Source organism: Peromyscus eremicus, chromosome 9, assembly GCF_949786415.1.
Source record: "Peromyscus eremicus chromosome 9, PerEre_H2_v1, whole genome shotgun sequence".
Classification (NCBI taxonomy): Eukaryota; Metazoa; Chordata; class Mammalia; order Rodentia; family Cricetidae; genus Peromyscus; species Peromyscus eremicus.
Window position 1 is genome coordinate 77,391,942 of NC_081425.1, and position 20,172 is coordinate 77,412,113.

Genomic DNA, 20,172 nt, shown 5'->3' on the forward strand with positions numbered 1-20,172 from the left:
ACTGAACTCAGGTCATCAGGCTTGGTGGCACACACCTTTACCAGCTGAGCCACCTCACCAGCCTAGCATGTTGTTTTTCGTGGATGAGAAACCTGGATTCAGGAGTCTGGAGATATCTCAGAAATGTCATTTATTCTATTAGGATAATGCTAATGACCATAATAAATTTCAGTGGTCAGGAGACTGGGTATAGCTCGGTGGTAGAGTGCATGACTTGATGTGCCAGACCCTGCACTCAGTCTCAAGAACTAAAGCTAAAAAATTAAAAACTTTTAGCTTCTTAATATGGCAAAGCTGTTTTTCTTTTTCTTTTTTAAAGATTTATTTATATATTATGTATACAGTGTTCTGCCTGCATGTGTACCTTCACACCAGATTTTATTACAGATGTTTGTGAGCCACCATGTGGTTGCTGGGAATTGAACTCAGGACCCTGGAAGTTTAGCCACTGCTCTTAACCTGTGAACCATCTCTCCAGGCCAGCTGCCTTTCTTTTTAAGAATTCTTTTCTGATACTACCCACAGTTCTAGGGATTGAACCCAGGGCCTTGCACATGCTATGAAAGTGTTCTGTCATGACCCCACCCCAACCCCACCCCTATATGGTCAAAGTTCATTTCTTACAAACAGTCCAATGCAGAGGAGTTTTGGTTGGTGGGGAGCTTTTCTCCATGTGTGAATCAAGGATCCAAGCTACTCTGTCTACTGACTGCCTTTGCCATTGGGGTCTTCCAAGCAAAGGGAAGTGAGGATGGAGAAGCCACATTCACTGCTAATGCTTCATCCCAGAAGGGACGCACATCACTTCCACTGACACCATATTGTCATGCCACCCAGGCATGGCCCCACCTAGGAACAAGGAACGAGAGAAAGATGGTTGACTTTGCAGCCACCTCCCAGCAACAGCTCCACAGTATGAAGGAGGAAACACATTATTTATGTTAATTAGGGGATTTGCACAACTCACTAGCTTAGCAGAACAGGTTTCAACTTTGTATATTAGAAAGTAAGCAATGGGAGTTTGAGATCCCATGGCTAGTTAGTGATAAAGCGCAATGAAGGCCTGAGGTGGTGGTGTACATCTAAAATCCCAGCACTCAGGCGGATCTCTGTGAGTCTGAGGGCAGCCAAGGCTACATAGTGAGGCCCTATCTTAAAAAAACAAAAACAACAGACCGGACAAACAAAACAAAACAAAACAGTGTCAAAGCCCGTTCACAGGAGTTTTGGAGTTATTTTTGTTGTTTGTTTATTTGTTTTTCCCCTGATACTGCAAAGTGATTCTGTCCTGGCTTAAACTATAATTCTTTTGTTGATTTATTACTTTAAAGTGCATACTGTGACCCTAAAAACAAAGCAAACAAACCTCCATTTTTCTCTAGGAGCCCAACAATGTCTCTGTATTGTGGAACAGTTTGCAGGAGGAAATCTTTTTGGTGCTGTAGGCTGCTGTCAACGTATGTCACTAAGATGCGGTGAGTTCTGACCAACCTGAGTATTTGGGGCCTATTAACTACTAAACTCTAAACTCTTAAAAATCCCATATTAAGAATTAAATGTATGAGATAAAAATCACACACAATAATGTCCACTGTAAATTATTTACAGTTGAAAGCCATTTAATAATAAATTTCCAACATTGAAAATGTTTCATACTCTTGACTAGAAGTTCTACTCAAATGAGACATTGTCCTTTTGGCCAAGAGTGGTAATGCACACCTGAAATCCTAGCATGTAAATGGTGGAGGCAGGAGGACCAGGAATTCAAGATCCTTATTTACATAGAGAATTTGAGGTCAGCCCCAGTTACATGAAAGTCTCTCAAGAAGGAGGAGGAGGAGGAAGAGAAAAAAGAAGGAAGAAGAAGAAGAAGAAGAAGAAGAAGAAGAAGAAGAAGAAGAAGAAGAAAGAGGAGGAAGAAAAAGAGGTCTTTTTTGTTGTTACTGTTTTGTTTTGAGGCAGAGTCTAACTATTTTTTCATGTGTGTGTACATATTTATGACTACACATGTGGAGAAAGGTGAATGTACATGGGTGTGCATGTGCATATGGAGGCAGAGGTTGACCAGATGTCTTTCTCAATCACTCTTCTACCTTACTATTTTTTTAAGTTTTATGTATATTGTATTTGGCCTGCATATGTTTGTGTACCATGTGTCTGCAGTGTCCACAGAAGCCAGAAGAAAGTGTCAGATCCTCTGGAACTGTGTAGATGGTTGTTAACTGCCATGTGGGTGCTGTGAATTGAACTCAGGTCCTCTGGAAGAGCAGCCAGTGCTCTTAACTACAGAGCCATCTCTTTAGTCCACCGCCTTATTTTTTGAGGTGGGGTCTCTCCTGAACCTAGAGATCACTGATTGGCTAGCCAGCAAGCCCCAGGGATCCTCTTGTCTCTCCCTCCCTGGCACTGGGATTATAGAGCCCTGCCCAGCTTTTTGGGGTGTTAGATCCAAATTTGGTCTTCATGTTGGCGTAGAAAGCACTGTACTGGCTGGTCATCTCCATCATCCCCTATTGGTTTTTTGAGGAGGCATCTTACTACATATAGTCTAGGATACTCTGGCCACTTGCTCTTCTGCTCTAGCCTCCCAGCTGCTGAGACTGCCTGTGTGAGTCACCACACCCAGCTAAGACTTGGACTTTGCTCTGTGGTGTCTTGTTTCATGAAACAGTGCTTCCCACATAACAGGCACTGAAATATTGTTGGATCAATGAGCAGGAAGGAAGATGTTAAAGGAGACCTGTTTAGTACAATTTTTAACAAACACAGTTAAACTATATTGAATAGTATATTTTTGTTTCCTGAAACAGCAAGGATAACTCCAAGACCCTACTTCTCTCAAAAGAGATACACTTCAGTGGAAGGTAGAACAGGGAGAAGAAAAAAAAAAAGGCTGGGGCCAAGTGCAGGGGGCCGTGGGGATGTACAGCAGTGACAACTGGTGTGTAACAAGTCGACCCACCAGACGCATGATGCCCTGTTGGAGGACCCCACTTGGCAAAGCCATGGGGTTATTGACTGTAAATGATTGGTTGTCCATAACTTTCTTGGGTGCCACTGTTATGCCTCCCTAATCAGAATCAGAGTTCTTTCCACAGCCCTTTGGTAGTGAGTTTTACACTTATTTGGCACACTTATAGCTGTGAATGGTCAGGAAGATGATTTCTGTTTAAGCTATATAATTCTGATGAACAGAAATAATACCAGAATATTCTTCTTTACTGACACAGGAAAGTAACAGTGTTCTCAGTCTCAAAGACAGCTAATTTTAGAACAAATTTGAAACAGACTAAACTGCCCTGCAGAAAATACACAAAGACTGATTCCCAGGTGTTGTTTATTGCTAAGTCAAGGCCAGGCTGTTTACACTGAGACATAGTCCTTGCAGTAGCTCTCTGTCTGCACTTGTACCCTGATGACTCAAGGTTCTGCCAACTGTTGACTGTCTGGGATCCTCGTCAACCTAGAGCTGCGTGCATGGGTCGATGTGACCTGACTAGCCTAAGAGAAACTATGTGACTTACCTTGTGTTATGAGTATGGGTGGACCCTGAAAATGTAATACATTGTGCAGAGTTTAGCTAAGGGGAGAGAGCAAGCGATGTGAAGTAACGGTGTAAGAGCTGGGCAGAGGCTAAGAGTGAGTGTGTGAGTGTGTGTAGGTGTGCGTGCTGAGGGAGGGATGTAGCTGAAAGGGCAGAGAGAAAATGTAACATATTATTGTCCAAAGTTGGGCACATATAGCTGTGGATGGTCAGGAAGAAGTGTGAGAGTAAGATGAGAGAGTGAATGAATGACAGAATGAGTGAGTAAAGAGTGAATAAATGATGTAATAATATGTGAAAGAATGTAACAAAATAGAAGAAATATGTAGATGTAACTGTGCAAAAGAAGTATGTGGCTGTATGGAGAAATTATGGAGATTGTAACAGTGTATAACTTGGCTGTATGGAGAATATGACAATGTGGAATGAATTTATGTGGCGACAGAGAGAAAACCAGAGAAAGATTTTTCTAGATGAAGTAAAACAGTAAGTTACCATCAGAAATTGTGTGTGTTTCCTTATTTTACCCCTCAGATAGATATAAACTTACTTCTAAATACCCTCAGATAGAAAAAATCTAGCCCTCAGATAGATAAGGATTTTTCCTAAGTCCTCACCGCCTTTGTGGATTTTTTTGCATACCTGGTGGTAGCTGGAAGCTGGCCCTCCAAGCTACAGATAGCAAAGGCTCAGCAGCGAAGAGCACCCGCTGCTCCTGTAGAAGGCCCAGATTTGGTTCCAGCATCTGCATGGCAGCTCACAACCATCTTTAACTCCAGTTCCAAGGGTTCATACACTCTCTTCTGGTTCCAGAGGCACCAGGCATACACATGATGCACACGTACATGCAGGCAAAACACACATTCACATAAATAAAAATAGATAAATCTTTAAAGAAAAATAGCAACAACAAAAGACTGCAAATGGCCAGGCAGTGGTGGCACATGCCTTTAATCCCAGCACTTGGAGGGCAGAGGCAGGCAGATCTTTAGAAGCCAGCCTGGTCTACAGAGAGAGTTCCAGGGACAGCCAGGGCTACACAGAGAAACCTTGTATTGAAAAACAAAACAAGCAAACAAATATCCACTCACATATTATTCTATGTATACCTGTATTCCTTTCTATATATATTGATACGCAATACTATTTAAATAACTCCAAAATTCCAAATAGGAATTTCTCTGATTAGTGGGATTATTGAAGGTTTCCCTTTTTGAAAAAAAAAAATAATAATACTTGGTACTGGGAAGATGGCTCAGTAGTTAAGAGCACTGGCTGCTCTTCCAGAGGATCCAGGTTCAATTCCCAGCACCCACATGGCAGCTCACACCTGTCTGTAACTCCAGTTCCAGGGAATCTGACACTCCCACACAGACATGCATGTGCAGGTAAAACACCAGTGAACATAAAATAAAAATAAATTATAATTAGCTTGATGGTGGTGGTGCACACTTTTAATCCCAGCACTCAGGAGGCAGAGGCGGGTGGATCTCTGAGTTCAAGGCCAGCCTGGTCTATAGAGCGAGTTCTGGGACCACGGAGGCTACACAAAGAAACCCTGTCTTGAAAAACGAATATATATATTAATATATTAATATATATTAATAATTTTTTAAAGAATGACTTTTTTTTAATCCTTTAAGAAAAACCAGATAAGAGCCAGGCAGATCTCTGTGAGTTTGAGGCCAGCCTGGTCTACAGAGCGAGATCCAAGACAGGCACCAAAACTACACGGAGAAACCCTGTTTTGAAAAACCAAAAAAAAAAAAAAAAAAAAAAAAGAAAGAAAGAAAGAAAGAAAAAAAAGAAAAAGAAAAATCAGATAAAGGTTGAAAATAACTACTTTTGGAAGACCTTCACATCAGCGTTTTGCTTCTAAGGCTCACTGGGGCAAAGCAAATAAGGCTGTTGCTCTTTGTCCTACTCTCCTAGGAAGCGGCGCTGTTTCTGTTGTTTGTATTTGGTCACTTTGGAGGGGCACCTCTCTCTCCTTTGACATATGTGACTCTTTACCCAGGGGGCTACAGTCACGTAAAACAAGTTTAAAAACATCACAAGTCTTGAAGGTCAAGTTTCTCTCTAACTCCTCACCCGCCCGCAGGTGAGGCCCCTACCATGGCTTGTGTGGTGTTAGTTCTGCTGCTGTGTTTTCATGATGGGCCGACGCTGCCTGTCGCTTTGACAGATGTTCCCATATCTTACAGGAAACGCCTGTAAAACATCTCTCACTTACTTGTCAAAACATGGCATATACTTGAGAGTCTGTTTTAGGGCTTAATTTTTTTGTTCTTCTGTATGGGGATCAAACCCAGGGCCTTTCACATGCCAGACAAGCACTCTAACACCAAGATATACCCCTAGTTTGGTTTTAGGGTTTTAACAGGCAAAAATGGTTAATAACTAAGCCCCCAAGAGAATGCTCATTTAGTCCACCACTGAATTTTTTTTTTGTAAGATTTTAATTTATTATGCATACAGTGTTCTGCCTGCATGCCAGAAGAGGGCACCAGATCTCATTATAGATAGCTGTGAGCCACCTATAATGTGGTTGCTGGGAATTGAACTCAGGACCTCAAGCCAGTGCTCTTAACCTCTGAGCCATCTCTCCAGCCCCACCACTAAATCTTAAGGACTCTGATTCAATTTGTAAAACTTGTGGACAGACTCCAGGCACCCTAAATGAAGGTACTAGAAAAGCCTAGAGCTTGCTTTATTATTGTCTCTTTTTGAGAAGCCAGTAAGTTTTCCTTTTCTTTTTTTTTTTTTTTTTTTTGAGACAGGGTCTCTACATAGTCCTCATTGCTCTAGAACTCACAGAGATCCACCTCTTCTGCCTCCTGAGTACTGGGACTTAAGGCGTGGGCCATCACTAAGTTTTCTCAATCCACATTTTAATTTTGGCTAGTGAAAATATTATCACGATGAGTTAGGTCAAGCATGAGCTTTACCTGTGGTCCCTCTGGTACACTTAAGGAGCCAAAGGAGTTCATGTCAGAAACAAGGGTGCCTGCTTGTCACGTGTGTGCCCTGTCTTCCCTGGATTGATGAGATCCTAAAGGTGCAGTGTTTGCTCTCTACACAATAAATCCAGCCTGCTCCGTCTGTGGGTCTGTCCTCCTCTTCCTGTCGGTCCACCGCCTGCAAATTCTTGCCTCTCCGTGTAAAGCTGGCAAAGTCCCTTAAGGTTTAATTCAGTAAGTTTTATAAGTCAATAAATCCCGATTGGACTAAGCCATTTCGTATCCAGTTAGTGAGCTGGGAAGCCGAGAACGGCAGGCCCTGCCCTTGAAGAAACCCGTCTTTCCGGACACGGACAATGAACAGCGGTGCAGCAGCACACAGAAGGATGGACGGGAGCAGCAGGATGCAGACCAGAGTGCGCACTTGCCTGTGGCCACCTCATCGTTGGAGCAAACTGGGATGGAAAGAGATGAATGGAGCATGATGGCACTGACCTGTAATCGCAGCTACTCTAGAAGCTAAGGCAGGAGGATTATATTCACGGCCTTCCTGGACTACAGAGTGAGTTCAAGACCAGCCAGGTAAAAGGTGAGAAGAGAATTGAGCATATAGCTCAGGGTTGCAGAGCTTGCCCAGCATGTCTATGAACTTGGGTTCAGGCTCCAGTTCTATAATACATGCATACATATATATGTACATACATACATACATGCATACAGTGCAGGAGAGTTAAGAATTCCCCCAAATGAATGACAAACAACCAAGTGTGGTTTATCTGTGTTTGCTTGTTTACTGAACTTGGGCTGTATCTGTCTATGTCACGGCACATGTGTGGAGGTCAGAGGATAATTTGAGGGAGTTGGCTCTCTCCTTCCACCATGAGGGTTCTGGAGATTGAACTCAGGTTGTCTACCTGCTTGGTCATCTCACTAGGCTAAGTCTGGTCTTTCAATGGCTCATTTCCCAAATGCAGATACTTATTTGACTTGAAGGAAGATGATGAGGCCTGCAGGAAGGCTCAGCAGACCGGAGTGTTTTACCTCTTTCATGACCTGACTCCTTTGCTGCAGCAGGCATCGGGACATCGATATCTGGTCCCTCGGCTTAGCCGAGCAGGTAAGGTCAGAGTTCACCAATGGAGTAGACTAGGCTTTGGCCACTAGGTGAAATTCAGGTCACACTGAAGCTCCAAAAATATCCTTGCATTTTAAATGAGTTCAGATTTTTCAAACAGCTCTTGAGACTCAAGCTTACATACTGTTTCTACTAACTAATAGCTCATTGTATGAACTTGAATTGCTAGTTAGATGTTCTTGGTGGTGATGTGAACCATGAGTGCCTTCAACAGAGGTCCGTGAAGCTGCCATCCAAATGGGATGGGCCACTGCCCATTTTAAAAATGAAATTGTGTTGTAACAGCCACACTCATTCCTTCACATACTGTGTTCAGCTGCTTTTATGCTGCAATGGCAATTGAGTAGTCGTCGCAGACTGTATTATAAACTCTAAAATACTTGGTTTCTCTTTACAGAGGTTTTCCAGCCTTGCCTTAGGCTAGTGATTTCTAGCCTCAAGGAATTTCAATTTATATAGTTCAAGATTTGCATCCTAACTTGATTTTGACTAGGTCAAAATTGAATGAAATTAATTTTGAGACTGCTTTTAGTACATGCAACTACAAATCTATATACTGCTGGATTGGGGGATTTTATTTTTGAGATTCAAGTGTGGTTTGAAAAAAAATTTTTTTTTTGTTTTGGTTTTTTGAGACAGGGTTTCTCTGTGTAGCTTTGGAGCCTTTTCTGTAGCCCAGGCTGGCCTCAAACTCACAGAGTTTAATCCTCAGTGCTGGGATTAAAGGCGTCTGCCACCACCACCAACCCCCCCCCCCAGGGTTGAAAATAGTTTTTAAAACTCTGCCTGCAGGGGACGTGACTCAGTGGTAGAGTACTTGACCAACATACATGAGTGTCTTAGTTACTTTTCTGTTCCTGTGATGAAACAGCACAACCAAGGCAATCTGCAGAAGAAAGAGTATTCCGGGCTTACCGTTTCAGACAGATGCGAGCATCATGGCAGGGAAGCATGGCACTGGGGCAGCAGCTGGGAGCTTACATCTTGAAACCAGGAGGCAGAGAACACACTGGAGACAGCATGGGCTTTGGAAACCTCAAGCCCTACCCCACACCCTCCCATGCAGTGACACACCTCCTGCAACAAGGCCACACCTCCTAATCCTTCCCAAACAGTTCTACCAACTGGGACCAAGTATCAAACACAAGCACCTACAAGGGCCATTTTTACTCAGACCTCCACAGTGAGGTTCCTAGATTCAGTCCCAGTAGCAGGGGAAAAAAATCCTGCAACCATCAAATTGAGAGTAAATACCACTAAATAAAATCTATGATATACTAAACATGGTCAGATGTTCATTGTCATTATTCCCTAAACAACAGCATAAAACAGTTATGTACATAGTTGCATTGTTATTTGATATTAAGCAACCAAGATCTATTTAAAGTATTGACAAATACTACCTTATTTTATATAAGAGATTTGAGCATACCCAAATTTTGGTATGTAAGAGACATTCTTTAACAGACCCCAGCCGATCCTGAGGTAGCAACTGTGTACTCTAAGCAGAATTACTTCCTGTGGGTCTCACTTGTGTTGAGGTGACTAAAACCCATGTCTCACTTTTTCTCTCCCTCTTCTCTTTTGTTATTTAGAGTTGGAAGGGCTGCTGGGTAAGTTTAGACAGGACTCACAAAGAATAGAAGATTCAGTGCTGATTGGATGCTCCAACCAGCATGAAGCGTGGTTTGCTTTGGATCTGGGTCTGAAGAGCGCATCCTCCATCCACGGTGCGTACCCCTTTTCCTAATAGGTACCCCCCTGCTGCTCTCAGCCTTTAGGCTTTTGCATGATACCATTTCAAAGAAAATTTTACACATACAAAAATGTCAGTTTTTCCCTTTAAATAAGGATATAAAAACACAAGGTAGCACGTGCTATCAGGCTTTAGATAGCCTGGAACTTGCTACCTAGCCCAGACTGACCTCAGATTCAGGGCTTCTGCCTCAGCCTCCCATGTGCTGGGATAACGGGCATGCACTACCTCGGACCTGGCTGAAAATCAAGGGGATTGTAATGATGTTTGTCCAGGTGGTGGGAACACACTTGCCTATTATTCCCCACACATGTATACACTTTATATCTTAACTATTTAATAAGTATTTTAAAATTCATGTCTTCACAACTGAGTATGGCAGCATGTAATCCCAGTATGTGGGGGAGGCTGAGGCCAAAGAATTTGAGTTCTAGGCCAGCTTAGCCTGCGTAGTGAGGGGTTTTTTGGGGGGAAAACAGAGCAAAAGCTTGGCATGGTGGTACGTGCTAGTCATCTCAGTACTTGAGGAGTTAAAGATCATCCTGTCTACACAGAGTATGAGGCCAACCTGGCTACACGACGTTCTGTCTAAAAACACACAAAATTGTGGTATCATTTTCTAAGAATGATTCCATGGAGTAGTTCTGGGTCCTCCACCTTAGAGTCGGTTTGGATCCTGCCATGCTTTTGTTCTGTCTTGAGTGTCTGGGGTGTAAGTTAATGGTGGTGGGATGAGCTTGAACACCACAGTTTATGTTTTCCAAGGATTGGTGTTGCTGATCCTGACCACTCTAAAGAGGATCTTGAGAAATACTGTGCTCTACCATTTCCCAAACTAACCTAAGGATCACTTGGTACCTGTTTAATTTTTTTTAATCTTCCAAATTCAGATTTAGAAACCCAGAGCAGCTATTACATGGTATTACACACCCTTGTGCATGAGCATGCATTCTCTGTCTCTCTCTGTCTCTGTCTCTCTCTGTCTCTGTCTGTCTGTCTCTCTGTCTCTCTGTCCAGGTAGAATCTTGAGAATCTGTGTCATTTCCCAGATCCCTAGATGAGTCTCGTAGGCAAGTTTGGGACGCAGAGCTCTGGCAGGATGGACTTGACAGAGGCAAAGCTGGACATCTGTGTAATCACATTCTCTTTTCTAATTTTCTAGCCCCCTTGCCAAAATCTGAAATGGAGGCAGAGCTCAGAGGTTCTTTCATCGCACTGAGGCAGGCTGTTTTTCAGCTGAACTCGATGGATTCCTCCTTGCTGTTCACGGTAGTTCTGGTTTCTCAGTTCCGTAGGAAGTATAATAGGGTTGTGTGTACGGGCAGATACACATGTGCTTACAATCCTGGGGTGAGACACAGATTCTCACAGATCACAGGCCTTCCTGCACGTTGGCAGAGGACAGTGTACTGTGAAAGATTGTTCACTGTTCTTGTTCTGCTTTTTAGCAGAGCTGCTGTGAAGATTTACCTCCTAAGAACATGGCAACAGGATCTCTATTTTTAAATAAATATTATTATTTATTAATATGTTTTTATGTAATATTTCTCATAACTGTTTTTTAAAGATTTTATTTTTAATTGTATGTGCATATATGCCTGAATGTAGGTTGTGCATGTGAGTGTAGGTGTCTGCAGAGCCAGAATTGGGCACGCAATTGTGAACCGCCTGTTATAGGTCATAGGTGCTGGGAACTGAACTCTGGTCCTCTGCAAGAGCAGTATGTGCTCTTAACCACTGGGCCATCTCTCCAGCCCAACCTCATAAATATGTCTTTAACCCCATAGCATGATATACATCATGTTTTTTTTTTACATGAGAAATAATTTTACATTGCTTTAATAACTTGTTCTCACAGCTTTAGATTTCACTTGTTAATTTTTATTGTTGATTTTTTTAATTTTATTTTTTTGAAACAGGGTCTTATCTAACCCAGGCTGGTCTTGAACTTATTATGTAGCTGAAGATGACCTTGAACTTGTGATCTTTCTGAGTCTATTTTTGAATTACCAGGATTATAAGCATGCCCTGGCATGCCTGGTTTATGTGGTACTAGGATTGAACTCAGAGTGGCCTACATGTTAGATGTACTGATTACTTTTCCTGGTGCTGTGATAACAAACCCAGACAAAAGGAAATCCAGTGAGAAAGGGTTTAGTACGGCTGAAGTGTGAGGATGTGGTCCATCATGGTGGGGAAGTCAGGGCGGCTTGAGGTTGGTGGTCACATTACATCCACAGTCAGGAGGCAAAGAGTGAGGAAGGATCAGCCTGGCTTCTCCTTTTTATTCCATCCAGGACCCCAGCCCATGAAATGGTGCTAGACACAATTGGGTGGGTCTTCTCACCTCCATGAACCTAACTAGATAATCTTTCCCAGACATGCCCAGAGACTTGTTTCCGTCAAGTTGACATTTCCTGTGAAGTTGACAACATTTATCATCATACCAGCGTTTAATGTTTTGGTTGTTGTTGTTGTTTTAAAGACAGGATCTCAGGCTGGCCTTCAACTTACTGTATAGCCAAGGATGGCCTTGAACGCCTGATCCTTTGGTCTCCATTTCCCCAGCCCTGGGATTATGGGCATCTACACACCTATCTGCTCTAAATTAAAGAGAAACCCATAAGCCTTTTTTAGGTGGAAAAAGAAAATCACAACTTGAGTGGGGGAAGCAGTGGGTGGAAACGCTTCAAGCCTGACGCGAGTTCCATCCTGGGAACCCATGTAAAAGCCAGATGCTTTGGGGTGCCGCTGGAATCCCAGTACTCCTAAGGCAAGATCTCGGGCAGAGGCAGGAGAAGGGCTCAGGGGCCACTAGTCTGGAGTACACTGCACAGCAGAGCCAATGAGACCCTATTCAAGGTGGAAGACAAGAACCAGTTCCCCAGGTTGTCCTCTGACCTTCCCCCATACACATAAACTTACACACACACACACACACACACACACACACACACACACACATACACACATACACACACGCAAAATTTTTCAAAAACAAAATCACAACTTCATTGAGGAGGAATAAGTATGAAAGAAATGTTTAAATATAATAGAAATTGAAATGTTTTCTTCTGGAGCTGGGTCACATTTTATGAGTATGTATTATATTGCTGTATATTTTTATGTTTTAAGCAATCTATAGTGCATTTCAAAATACCATTTAGGCTAGAGACCCAGCTCAATGGAAGATTACTTCCTAGTGTGTGTGAAGCTGTAGATTGCTAGCTCTGCAAAGAATAAAAAAATTAAAAGTACGGCTGGAGAGATGGCTCAGAGGTTAAGAGCACTGACTGTTCTTCCAGAGGTCCTGAGTTCAAATCCCAGCAGCCACTTGATGGTTTACAGCCATCTGTAATGAAATCTGGTGTCCTCTTCCGGCCTGCAGGGATGCAGGCAGAACACTGTATGCATAATAAATAAATAAAAATTTAAAAAAAAAATTAAAAGTACATAAAATATACTTTCTTTTAGATTTTGGTGCTAGGAAAATATCCTTAGGTCATTTCCTTATTTTACAGTCTAAAGGCACTTGAAGTAGGTGAGCTAGGACCAGTGAGATGGCCCAGCAGGTAAAGGCAACTGCCATACAAGCCTGGTGGCCTGGGATGCTCCCTGTAAAGGTGGAAGGGGAGACCCAACCCCACCACGTTCTCCTGTGACCCACCCATGTACCAAGGCACATGTACCACCACCACCACCACCCGCCCCACACACCATTAATAATACAATTAAACAACTTGCTTGAAATAAGTGAGCCAGGAAAAGACTCCCCCACGAATTGGTCTGGCCACCTTTCTCTAAAGACAGACCCTGCTTTGTATCTCTAGGCTCAGGCTCTTCTCCGCTGGCACGACAGTCATCAGTTCTGCAGCAGAAGTGGGCAGCCTACTAAGAAGAACATGGCCGGTAGCAAGCGAGTGTGTCCTTCCAATAAGATCATCTACTATCCACAGGTGGGGCACAGTGGGGTGGGACATACTTGTCATTCCAGTACTTGCGAGGCGAAGGCAGCCTGGGTTACCTGAGGTGCTTTCACAAAAATCAAAGGAAGGGGCTGGAGAGACGGCTCGGCAGTTAAGAGCACTGGCTGCTCTTCCAGAGGAGCTAGGTTCAATTCCCAGCACCACATGGCAGCCCACAAACCTCTGTGACTCCAGTTCCAGGGGATCCAATGCCCTCTTCTGGCTTCTTTGGGCACCAGGCATGCCTGTGGTACATGTACATACATACAGGCAAAATATTCATACGGATAAAATAAAAATAAACAGCCAGGCATTGTGGGAGGCACAAGTGGGCAGATCTTTATGAGTTTGAGGCCAACCTAGTCTCCACAGTGAGTTCCAGGATATCCAGGGCTATGTAGAGAGACCCTGTCTCAGAAAAAATAAAATTAATTAATTAATCTCAAAAATATTTCTCTTTGTTATTTGAAAAGGGGCCTCTCTATATCTCTATGTAGCCTTGGCTACCCTAGAATTAAAATGAGAAGAGAAACTCGGGAGGCAGAGCCAGGTGGATCTCCATGAGTTCGAGGCCAGCCTGGGCTACAGAGTGACCAAAACAGGACAGGCACCAAAACTACACAGAGAGACCTTGTCTCAAAAAAAAAAAAAAAAAGAAAAGAAAAGAAAGGAAGGAAGGAAGGAAGGAAGGAAGAAAGAAAGAAAGAAAGAAAGAAAGAAAGAAAGAAAGAAAGAAAGAAAGAAAAAAACGAAAATTGAGGACAGCAGTCCAAGGAGATTGCTCTCACTCTGTCACAGGGAAGGAAGCCTCTGTGCCCAGAAGGCTTCCATAACTGCCTCTTCCTTTTGCCTCCTAGGCCCCGTAATGCCAGCACCTCAGTTTCCATTCTCCTTTCCTAGATGGCCCCTGTGGTGATCACGCTGGTGACGGACGGGGCCCGGTGCCTGCTCGCCCGCCAGAGCTCCTTCCCCAAAGGGTTGTACTCTGCCCTGGCAGGCTTCTGTGACATAGGTAAGGAGGGGAGGAGGTGCAGGCGACAGGGGAAGATGCGACACATTTGTCCTGTTGCCATCCTGCTCAAGTCACAAACATTCATCCTCATGTCAAGGAAACTGTCCTGGAATCATACTTCATTTCCTACGTAACCGGAGGCAAAATTTCGCACATGCAGCATAGCTGGAAGAATTAGACAGAGAGTCCCCCACACCCACTGCCTCAGTTCTGTAATCTTTGATTTCACTCTCCGCACATACGCATCTACCCATTTGTCTGCCCGGCCATCAACCTGTCTTATTTTCTGATGAACGAGTTACAGACATGAGTGTACTTCTCCCTGAGTTTCCAGCACATCGCTGCTAACGAGAATCCCATGCTTGCTTACAGTTCCTCATGCTGTAATCTCTGTTAGTTCACTGGGTCAGGTCTACAGATGGTGAAAAGTGGCAGTGTCATAGGGCGGAGGGCAGCAGTAACCTCTCCCATCGCCACACTCACCCGCGCTGTAACCAGCCCACTGGACGAGCACCGGCTGTACTCGGGGTCTGAGTCCTAGTGCTGGGAACCGAGACTTGAGACACTCGCAGGAGCACCGCGTTGAGACGGCTCTCGCACACAGGCTGTCACGATGCAGATAGGTAACATACAGTTTTCCTGCTCCAGGGCTGTCGGGGATTAATCTGAGTGCTTTCAGGTGAAAGTGTGGAAGAGGCCGTCCAGCGGGAAGTTGCAGAAGAGGTGGGCCTGGAAGTGGAGAACCTGCGCTACTCCGCGTCCCAGCACTGGCCCTTTCCCAACAGCTCACTCATGATTGCCTGTCATGCAACCGTGAAACCAGGGCAGACAGAGGTAAATTCCCAACTTTCCCTTATGCCGTGATGTCCCCATCACCTGCCAGCAAGTACTTTCTGAGCGCTTGTCTTAAGGAATACTAGGTTATATGGCGGTATATAAGATACTCAGTATCCTGAAGGGATTTGCCCTTGAGAATGGAAACAAATCATCCTTCCCCCTTGCATATATCTCAGTTATGGAACAACTTCCCTTAGAGCTGCTTTGTTGGCGTATAATTAACACACAGAGTTTACTGGGGGGAGGGGGCTCGGTTGGTAGAGTAAGCCAAAGGTACACAAAGTCAGGGGTTCAGTCCTCAGCACTAGAGAAACCCAAACAGGTAGTCCTTGCTTATTTATAATCCCAACACTTGGGAGGTGGAGGCAGGAGCATTAGAAGTTTGAGGCCAGCCTAGACTACATGAGAGCCTGTTTTGTTTTTAAAGATGTGTCTACAGATGTCTGTAGACATCTGATGCATCTGACTGGCTGGCTTTGGAGAGAAGTGTGTATTGGGAACTCTCCATCAGACATTACTCTCTGTGTCATAAGCTTACCCATCATTTTTTGTGTCCCCCACTCCCACCCCACCACCCCCACTTTTCCTCTGTGCTAAGAGCAGTTAACATAAGCCTTATTTTAATGTATTCAACAGAATGTTGCTAACTCTAGGTGCTGTACAGACCACCAGAACCTGTTCTGTATAAGTGAGACTTCATATCCTTTGACCCCTGCCTCCCCGTTCCCCCTTCCAGGCCTTGGGACAAGCACTCTACTCTTTGATTCCATGTGGTCGACTATTTTCGAGTCTCCATGCAGCTGAGACCATGTGGAATCTGCATCAGCCTTATTCCACTTAGCATGTCTTCCAGGCCCATCCACTTACTATAAATGTAGGATTTCCCTCATTTTATCAACTCAGTAATGCCAGCCAGGGTGACAAATGCCTGTTCCCTTGGTACTTGGGAAGCAGAGGAAGGAAGATCCGGGAGTTCAAGGTCAGCTCTGGTTGACATAGCAAGTTGGAGGCAACCTAGGACTACATTAGATCCCCCCCAAAAAAAAAATCAAACAAAGCCCCTCAATACTACTTCACGATATGTATTTGTCACACTTTCTTCATTGACAGACATTTAGACGGTTCTTATATCATGGATGTTGTGAAGCATGTCACAGTAACAATAGGAATGTACCTCTGAGATCCAGATTTCCATTCATTTGGATATATGCTCAGAAGTGGGATTGCTGGATCAAATGATAGTTCTAATTTTTAAATTTTTATTTTGAGATAGGATTTCACTGTGTAGCCCTGGCTGGCCTAGAATTCACTATGGAGACCAGGCGGGCCTCAAACTCCCAGAGAGCCACCGTCTCTGCCTCCCCAATGCTGGGATTAAAGGTCAGAGCCACCTTTTTAATTTTTTGTAGAATTTCCACAGTTTTCTATAGTGGTTGCACCAGTTTACCTTTCTGCCAGTAGTTTGTAGTGATCCTCCATTTCCATATCCTTGCCGACATCCGTTGTCTGTTTGTTCAGTTTGGAGGCAGGGTCTTACTATATGTAGCCCAGGCTGGCCTTCGACTTACTGTATCACTCTGGCTCCCCTCAAACTTAGGGTCTTCCTGTTTTACCTTCCAAGTACTGGGATGACAGGTGTGTGCCATCATGCCAGGCTTCTTTTGGTTTTTTGAGAGTAGCCATCTGACCTAGTTACTTTTCTATGCTGTGAAGAGACACCAGGGCAACTTATAAAATGAAGCATTCCATTGGGGTCTTGCTTAACAGTTCTAGAGGGTCAGTCCATGACCATCAAGGGAGGACGCACAGCAGCAAGCAGGCAGGCATGGTGCCGGAGAAGTAACTGAGGGATTACATCTGATCCACAAGCAGGAGGCAGAGAGAGAGTTAGCCAGGAATGACATGAGCTTCTGAAACCTCAAAGCCCACCCCCAGTGTCACACTTCCTCTAACGAGGCCACACCTCCTAACCCTTCCCAAACAGTTCCACCAGCTGGGGACCAACCATTCAAACATATGAGCCTATGGAGGCCATTGTCATCCAAACCACCACACCATCTTAGGAGGTATGCAGTGATCTCTCATATGGCTTTGCTCTGCATTGTTCTGATTAGTGACACTGTATTTTTTCATATATTTGTTGGCCATGTGTATTTCTTCTTTTAAGAACCATCTATTCAGGTGTTTTGCCTTTTTTTTTTTTAGTGCTAGGGATTGAATACTGGACCTCAAAGGTGCACACTACCACTGAGCTCCAACACAGTCTATCTGTGCTGTTGAGCTGCAAGGGATCCCTACACATTTTAGATATTAATTAATGAGATATTTGTTCTACAGACATTCTCTCACATCCCATAGGTACATTTTCATATTGTGTTTCCTTTGCTATATAGAAGCTTTTTTTTTTTCCTTCTAAGACAGGGTTTCTCTGTGTAACCCTGGCTGTCCTAGAACTATTTCTGTTGGCCAGGCTGGCTTTGAACTCACAGAGATCCTCCTGTGTCTGCCTCCCAAGCACTAGGATTAAAGGAGTGTGCCGCCACTGCCCAGCAATATAGAAGCTTTTTATTCTGACCTCATCCTGTCTACTTTAGATTTTCTTGCCTTTGCTTTTAATGTCACATCTAAAAAAGCCGGTGCCCAGTCCAGTATCATGAAACGTAGTATCTTCTAAGAGCTTTATGTGAGGGCCTACTTGTACATTTAATTTTTAATTCATTTTGTGTTGTTTTTTGAAATAAAGGGTTCAGTTTCATTTTTTTGCATGTGTATCCAGTGTGCCAACACCATTTATGTTGTGATTTTTCACCTTCAGTTTTTAGCAGTACTTTATATAGAGACAGAATACACACACCTTACTTAACGATTTGGGGATTGATTTGGGGATTTTACTGCTCAAGGAATTCAGGACGTTGGGGATGAATGGCATAAAACCATAGGGACTTCTTTTTGAAAGGGACTAGAGTGTCTACTCCAAATCCACCTCACTTGTCTGTAGCATGTCTGACAGATGGATGTCACCGAAGGCCCCGCCCACCAGTTTGCCAATTGTGTCCTCTGATTTTTATGGGCTCTCTAATCCGCTTCCACTTCCTGGGACAGTCGGTCTGTTTACTTCACTTCTTACTTTTAGTCATCACTGACCTTTATCCTGGAGAGAGAGTAACGTTTGTACTAATGTATTTGTGTGTGAACATATGTGGAAATCAGAGACAGGATGTGGGAGTCTGTCCTCTCAGTCCGAGGGACCAAGCTCAGGTCGTCAGGCTTGACAGCAAATGCCTTTACCTGCTGAACCGTCTCCCTGACCCTGAAGCTGCTTTTTTTGTTTTTGGTTTCTTTTTTTTTTTTTTTTTTGGTTTTTCGAGACAGGGTTTCTCTGTGCAGCTTTGCGCCTTTCCTGGAACTCACTCTGTAGACCAGGCTGGCCTCGAACTCAGAGAGATCCGCCTGGCTCTGCCTCCCGAGTGCTGGGATTGAAGGCGTGCGCCACCACCGCCCGGCCTGTAGCTGCTTTTTTAATTGAAAGAGTTATACAACTGCTGCAGACACAATTAATTATAACTTACCACTTAGAATTTTAGTATCTGTACTTTAGAATTTTATGTGTATGTACACTGGGGACTGAAAACAGGCTTAACAAATGCTATTAGCCTTGTACGAATAGGATATTTTTTAAAATTATCTTTTTTAAAAGAGCTATTTAAAAATATATTTAATTCTCTATTGTGTTTCTGGACAATATCTAAAACTGATTTTTTTGTTGTTGTTGTTGTTTTTTGTTTTTTCGAGACAGGGTTTCTCTGTAGCTTTGCGCCTTTCCTGGGACTCACTTGGTAGCCCAGGCTGGCCTCGAACTCACAGAGATCCGCCTGGCTCTGCCTCCCGAGTGCTGGGATTAAAGGCATGCACCACCACCGCCTGGCTCTAGAACTGATTTAACCTAACCCATCAATGCCAGGTGTTACCATTTAAGAAAACATAGTTTTGTATGCATTGTTTCATGTTTGGCCTAGTATTTTAAATTTTATAGTTCCTAATTTTCCTCCCGCCACCCCCTTACCCCTGCGCCTCTTGTCTTTCAGATCCAGGTGAATCGGAGAGAGCTAGAAGCAGCTGCCTGGTTCAGTCTTGACGAGGTGGCCACAGCCCTGAGGAGAAAGGGTTCCTTTATGCAGCAGCAGAGTGAAACTGTCCCATTGATGTTGCCGCCCAAGTTAGCCATTGCCCACCACATGATTAAGAGCTGGGTGGAAACACAGACCTGTTCTTCCCTGGCTGCTTAGCTCAAATCAAGCTGCCTAGATCCCTCCCCGGCGTTGCTGAAGGGCATGCCAGAGATCTACTGCAAGAGGAGGTGGCAAAGTCAGCTCCGGGGCAGCCTCCTAAGGCAGAGGAGCTCTGAGAAGTTCCTGTTGCCAAAAGAGGTTCCCAGTCACGGACCACCAAAAATGTCAGTGTAACCTGGATAGAGCAGCCTGTACCCGTGCTTGTCCTAGCTACTTTGGAGGCTGAGGCAAGAGCATCACTTTCTCCCAGGACAACGTGGGAAACACATCGAGACTCTGTCTCTTTGACAAAACAAAACAAAACGAAAACTCTAAGGAGAAAAGGTGATTGATGAGATGCTAACCATGAAACGCTGAGGGAAAAGTGCTGATTCGTGCGGATGGAGGCCATTTCTCCAAGGCTGTGGGAGCAAACATCTTCTGGCACCTGGCTCATGGATGTTGCATTTACAGGAACTGCCAAATGTGCCTGGAGTAATTTATCTTAGTATCTAAACTATTAACAAGTCTCAGCTCACATTTGAGTTGCTTCTGTCCTCACAGAAAAATAGCATAATATTATGTTTTTGAATTTGTGTGTAGGTATATTCTTTTAAAAATTGTATTATTGTAAGTGTTTGCCTGCATGTATGTCTTTGCACAGCATGCATGCCTAGTTCCTGTGGAGGCCAGCA

General features: G+C 43.9%; 1 protein-coding gene across 1 annotated transcript; it reads left to right on the forward strand.

Annotated features, from left to right (window-relative positions):
* The first annotated feature begins 1,389 nt into the window (after positions 1-1,389).
* Positions 1,390-19,697, forward strand: Nudt13 (nudix hydrolase 13). The gene is made up of 8 exons (XM_059273789.1): positions 1,390-1,475; positions 7,479-7,621; positions 9,235-9,369; positions 10,558-10,664; positions 13,226-13,351; positions 14,261-14,372; positions 15,052-15,206; positions 19,295-19,697. Exons 1-8 carry the CDS (start codon positions 1,393-1,395, stop codon positions 19,493-19,495), a joined length of 1,062 nt encoding a protein of 353 aa, XP_059129772.1. The 5' UTR covers positions 1,390-1,392; the 3' UTR covers positions 19,496-19,697.
* Positions 19,698-20,172: the final 475 nt, after the last annotated feature.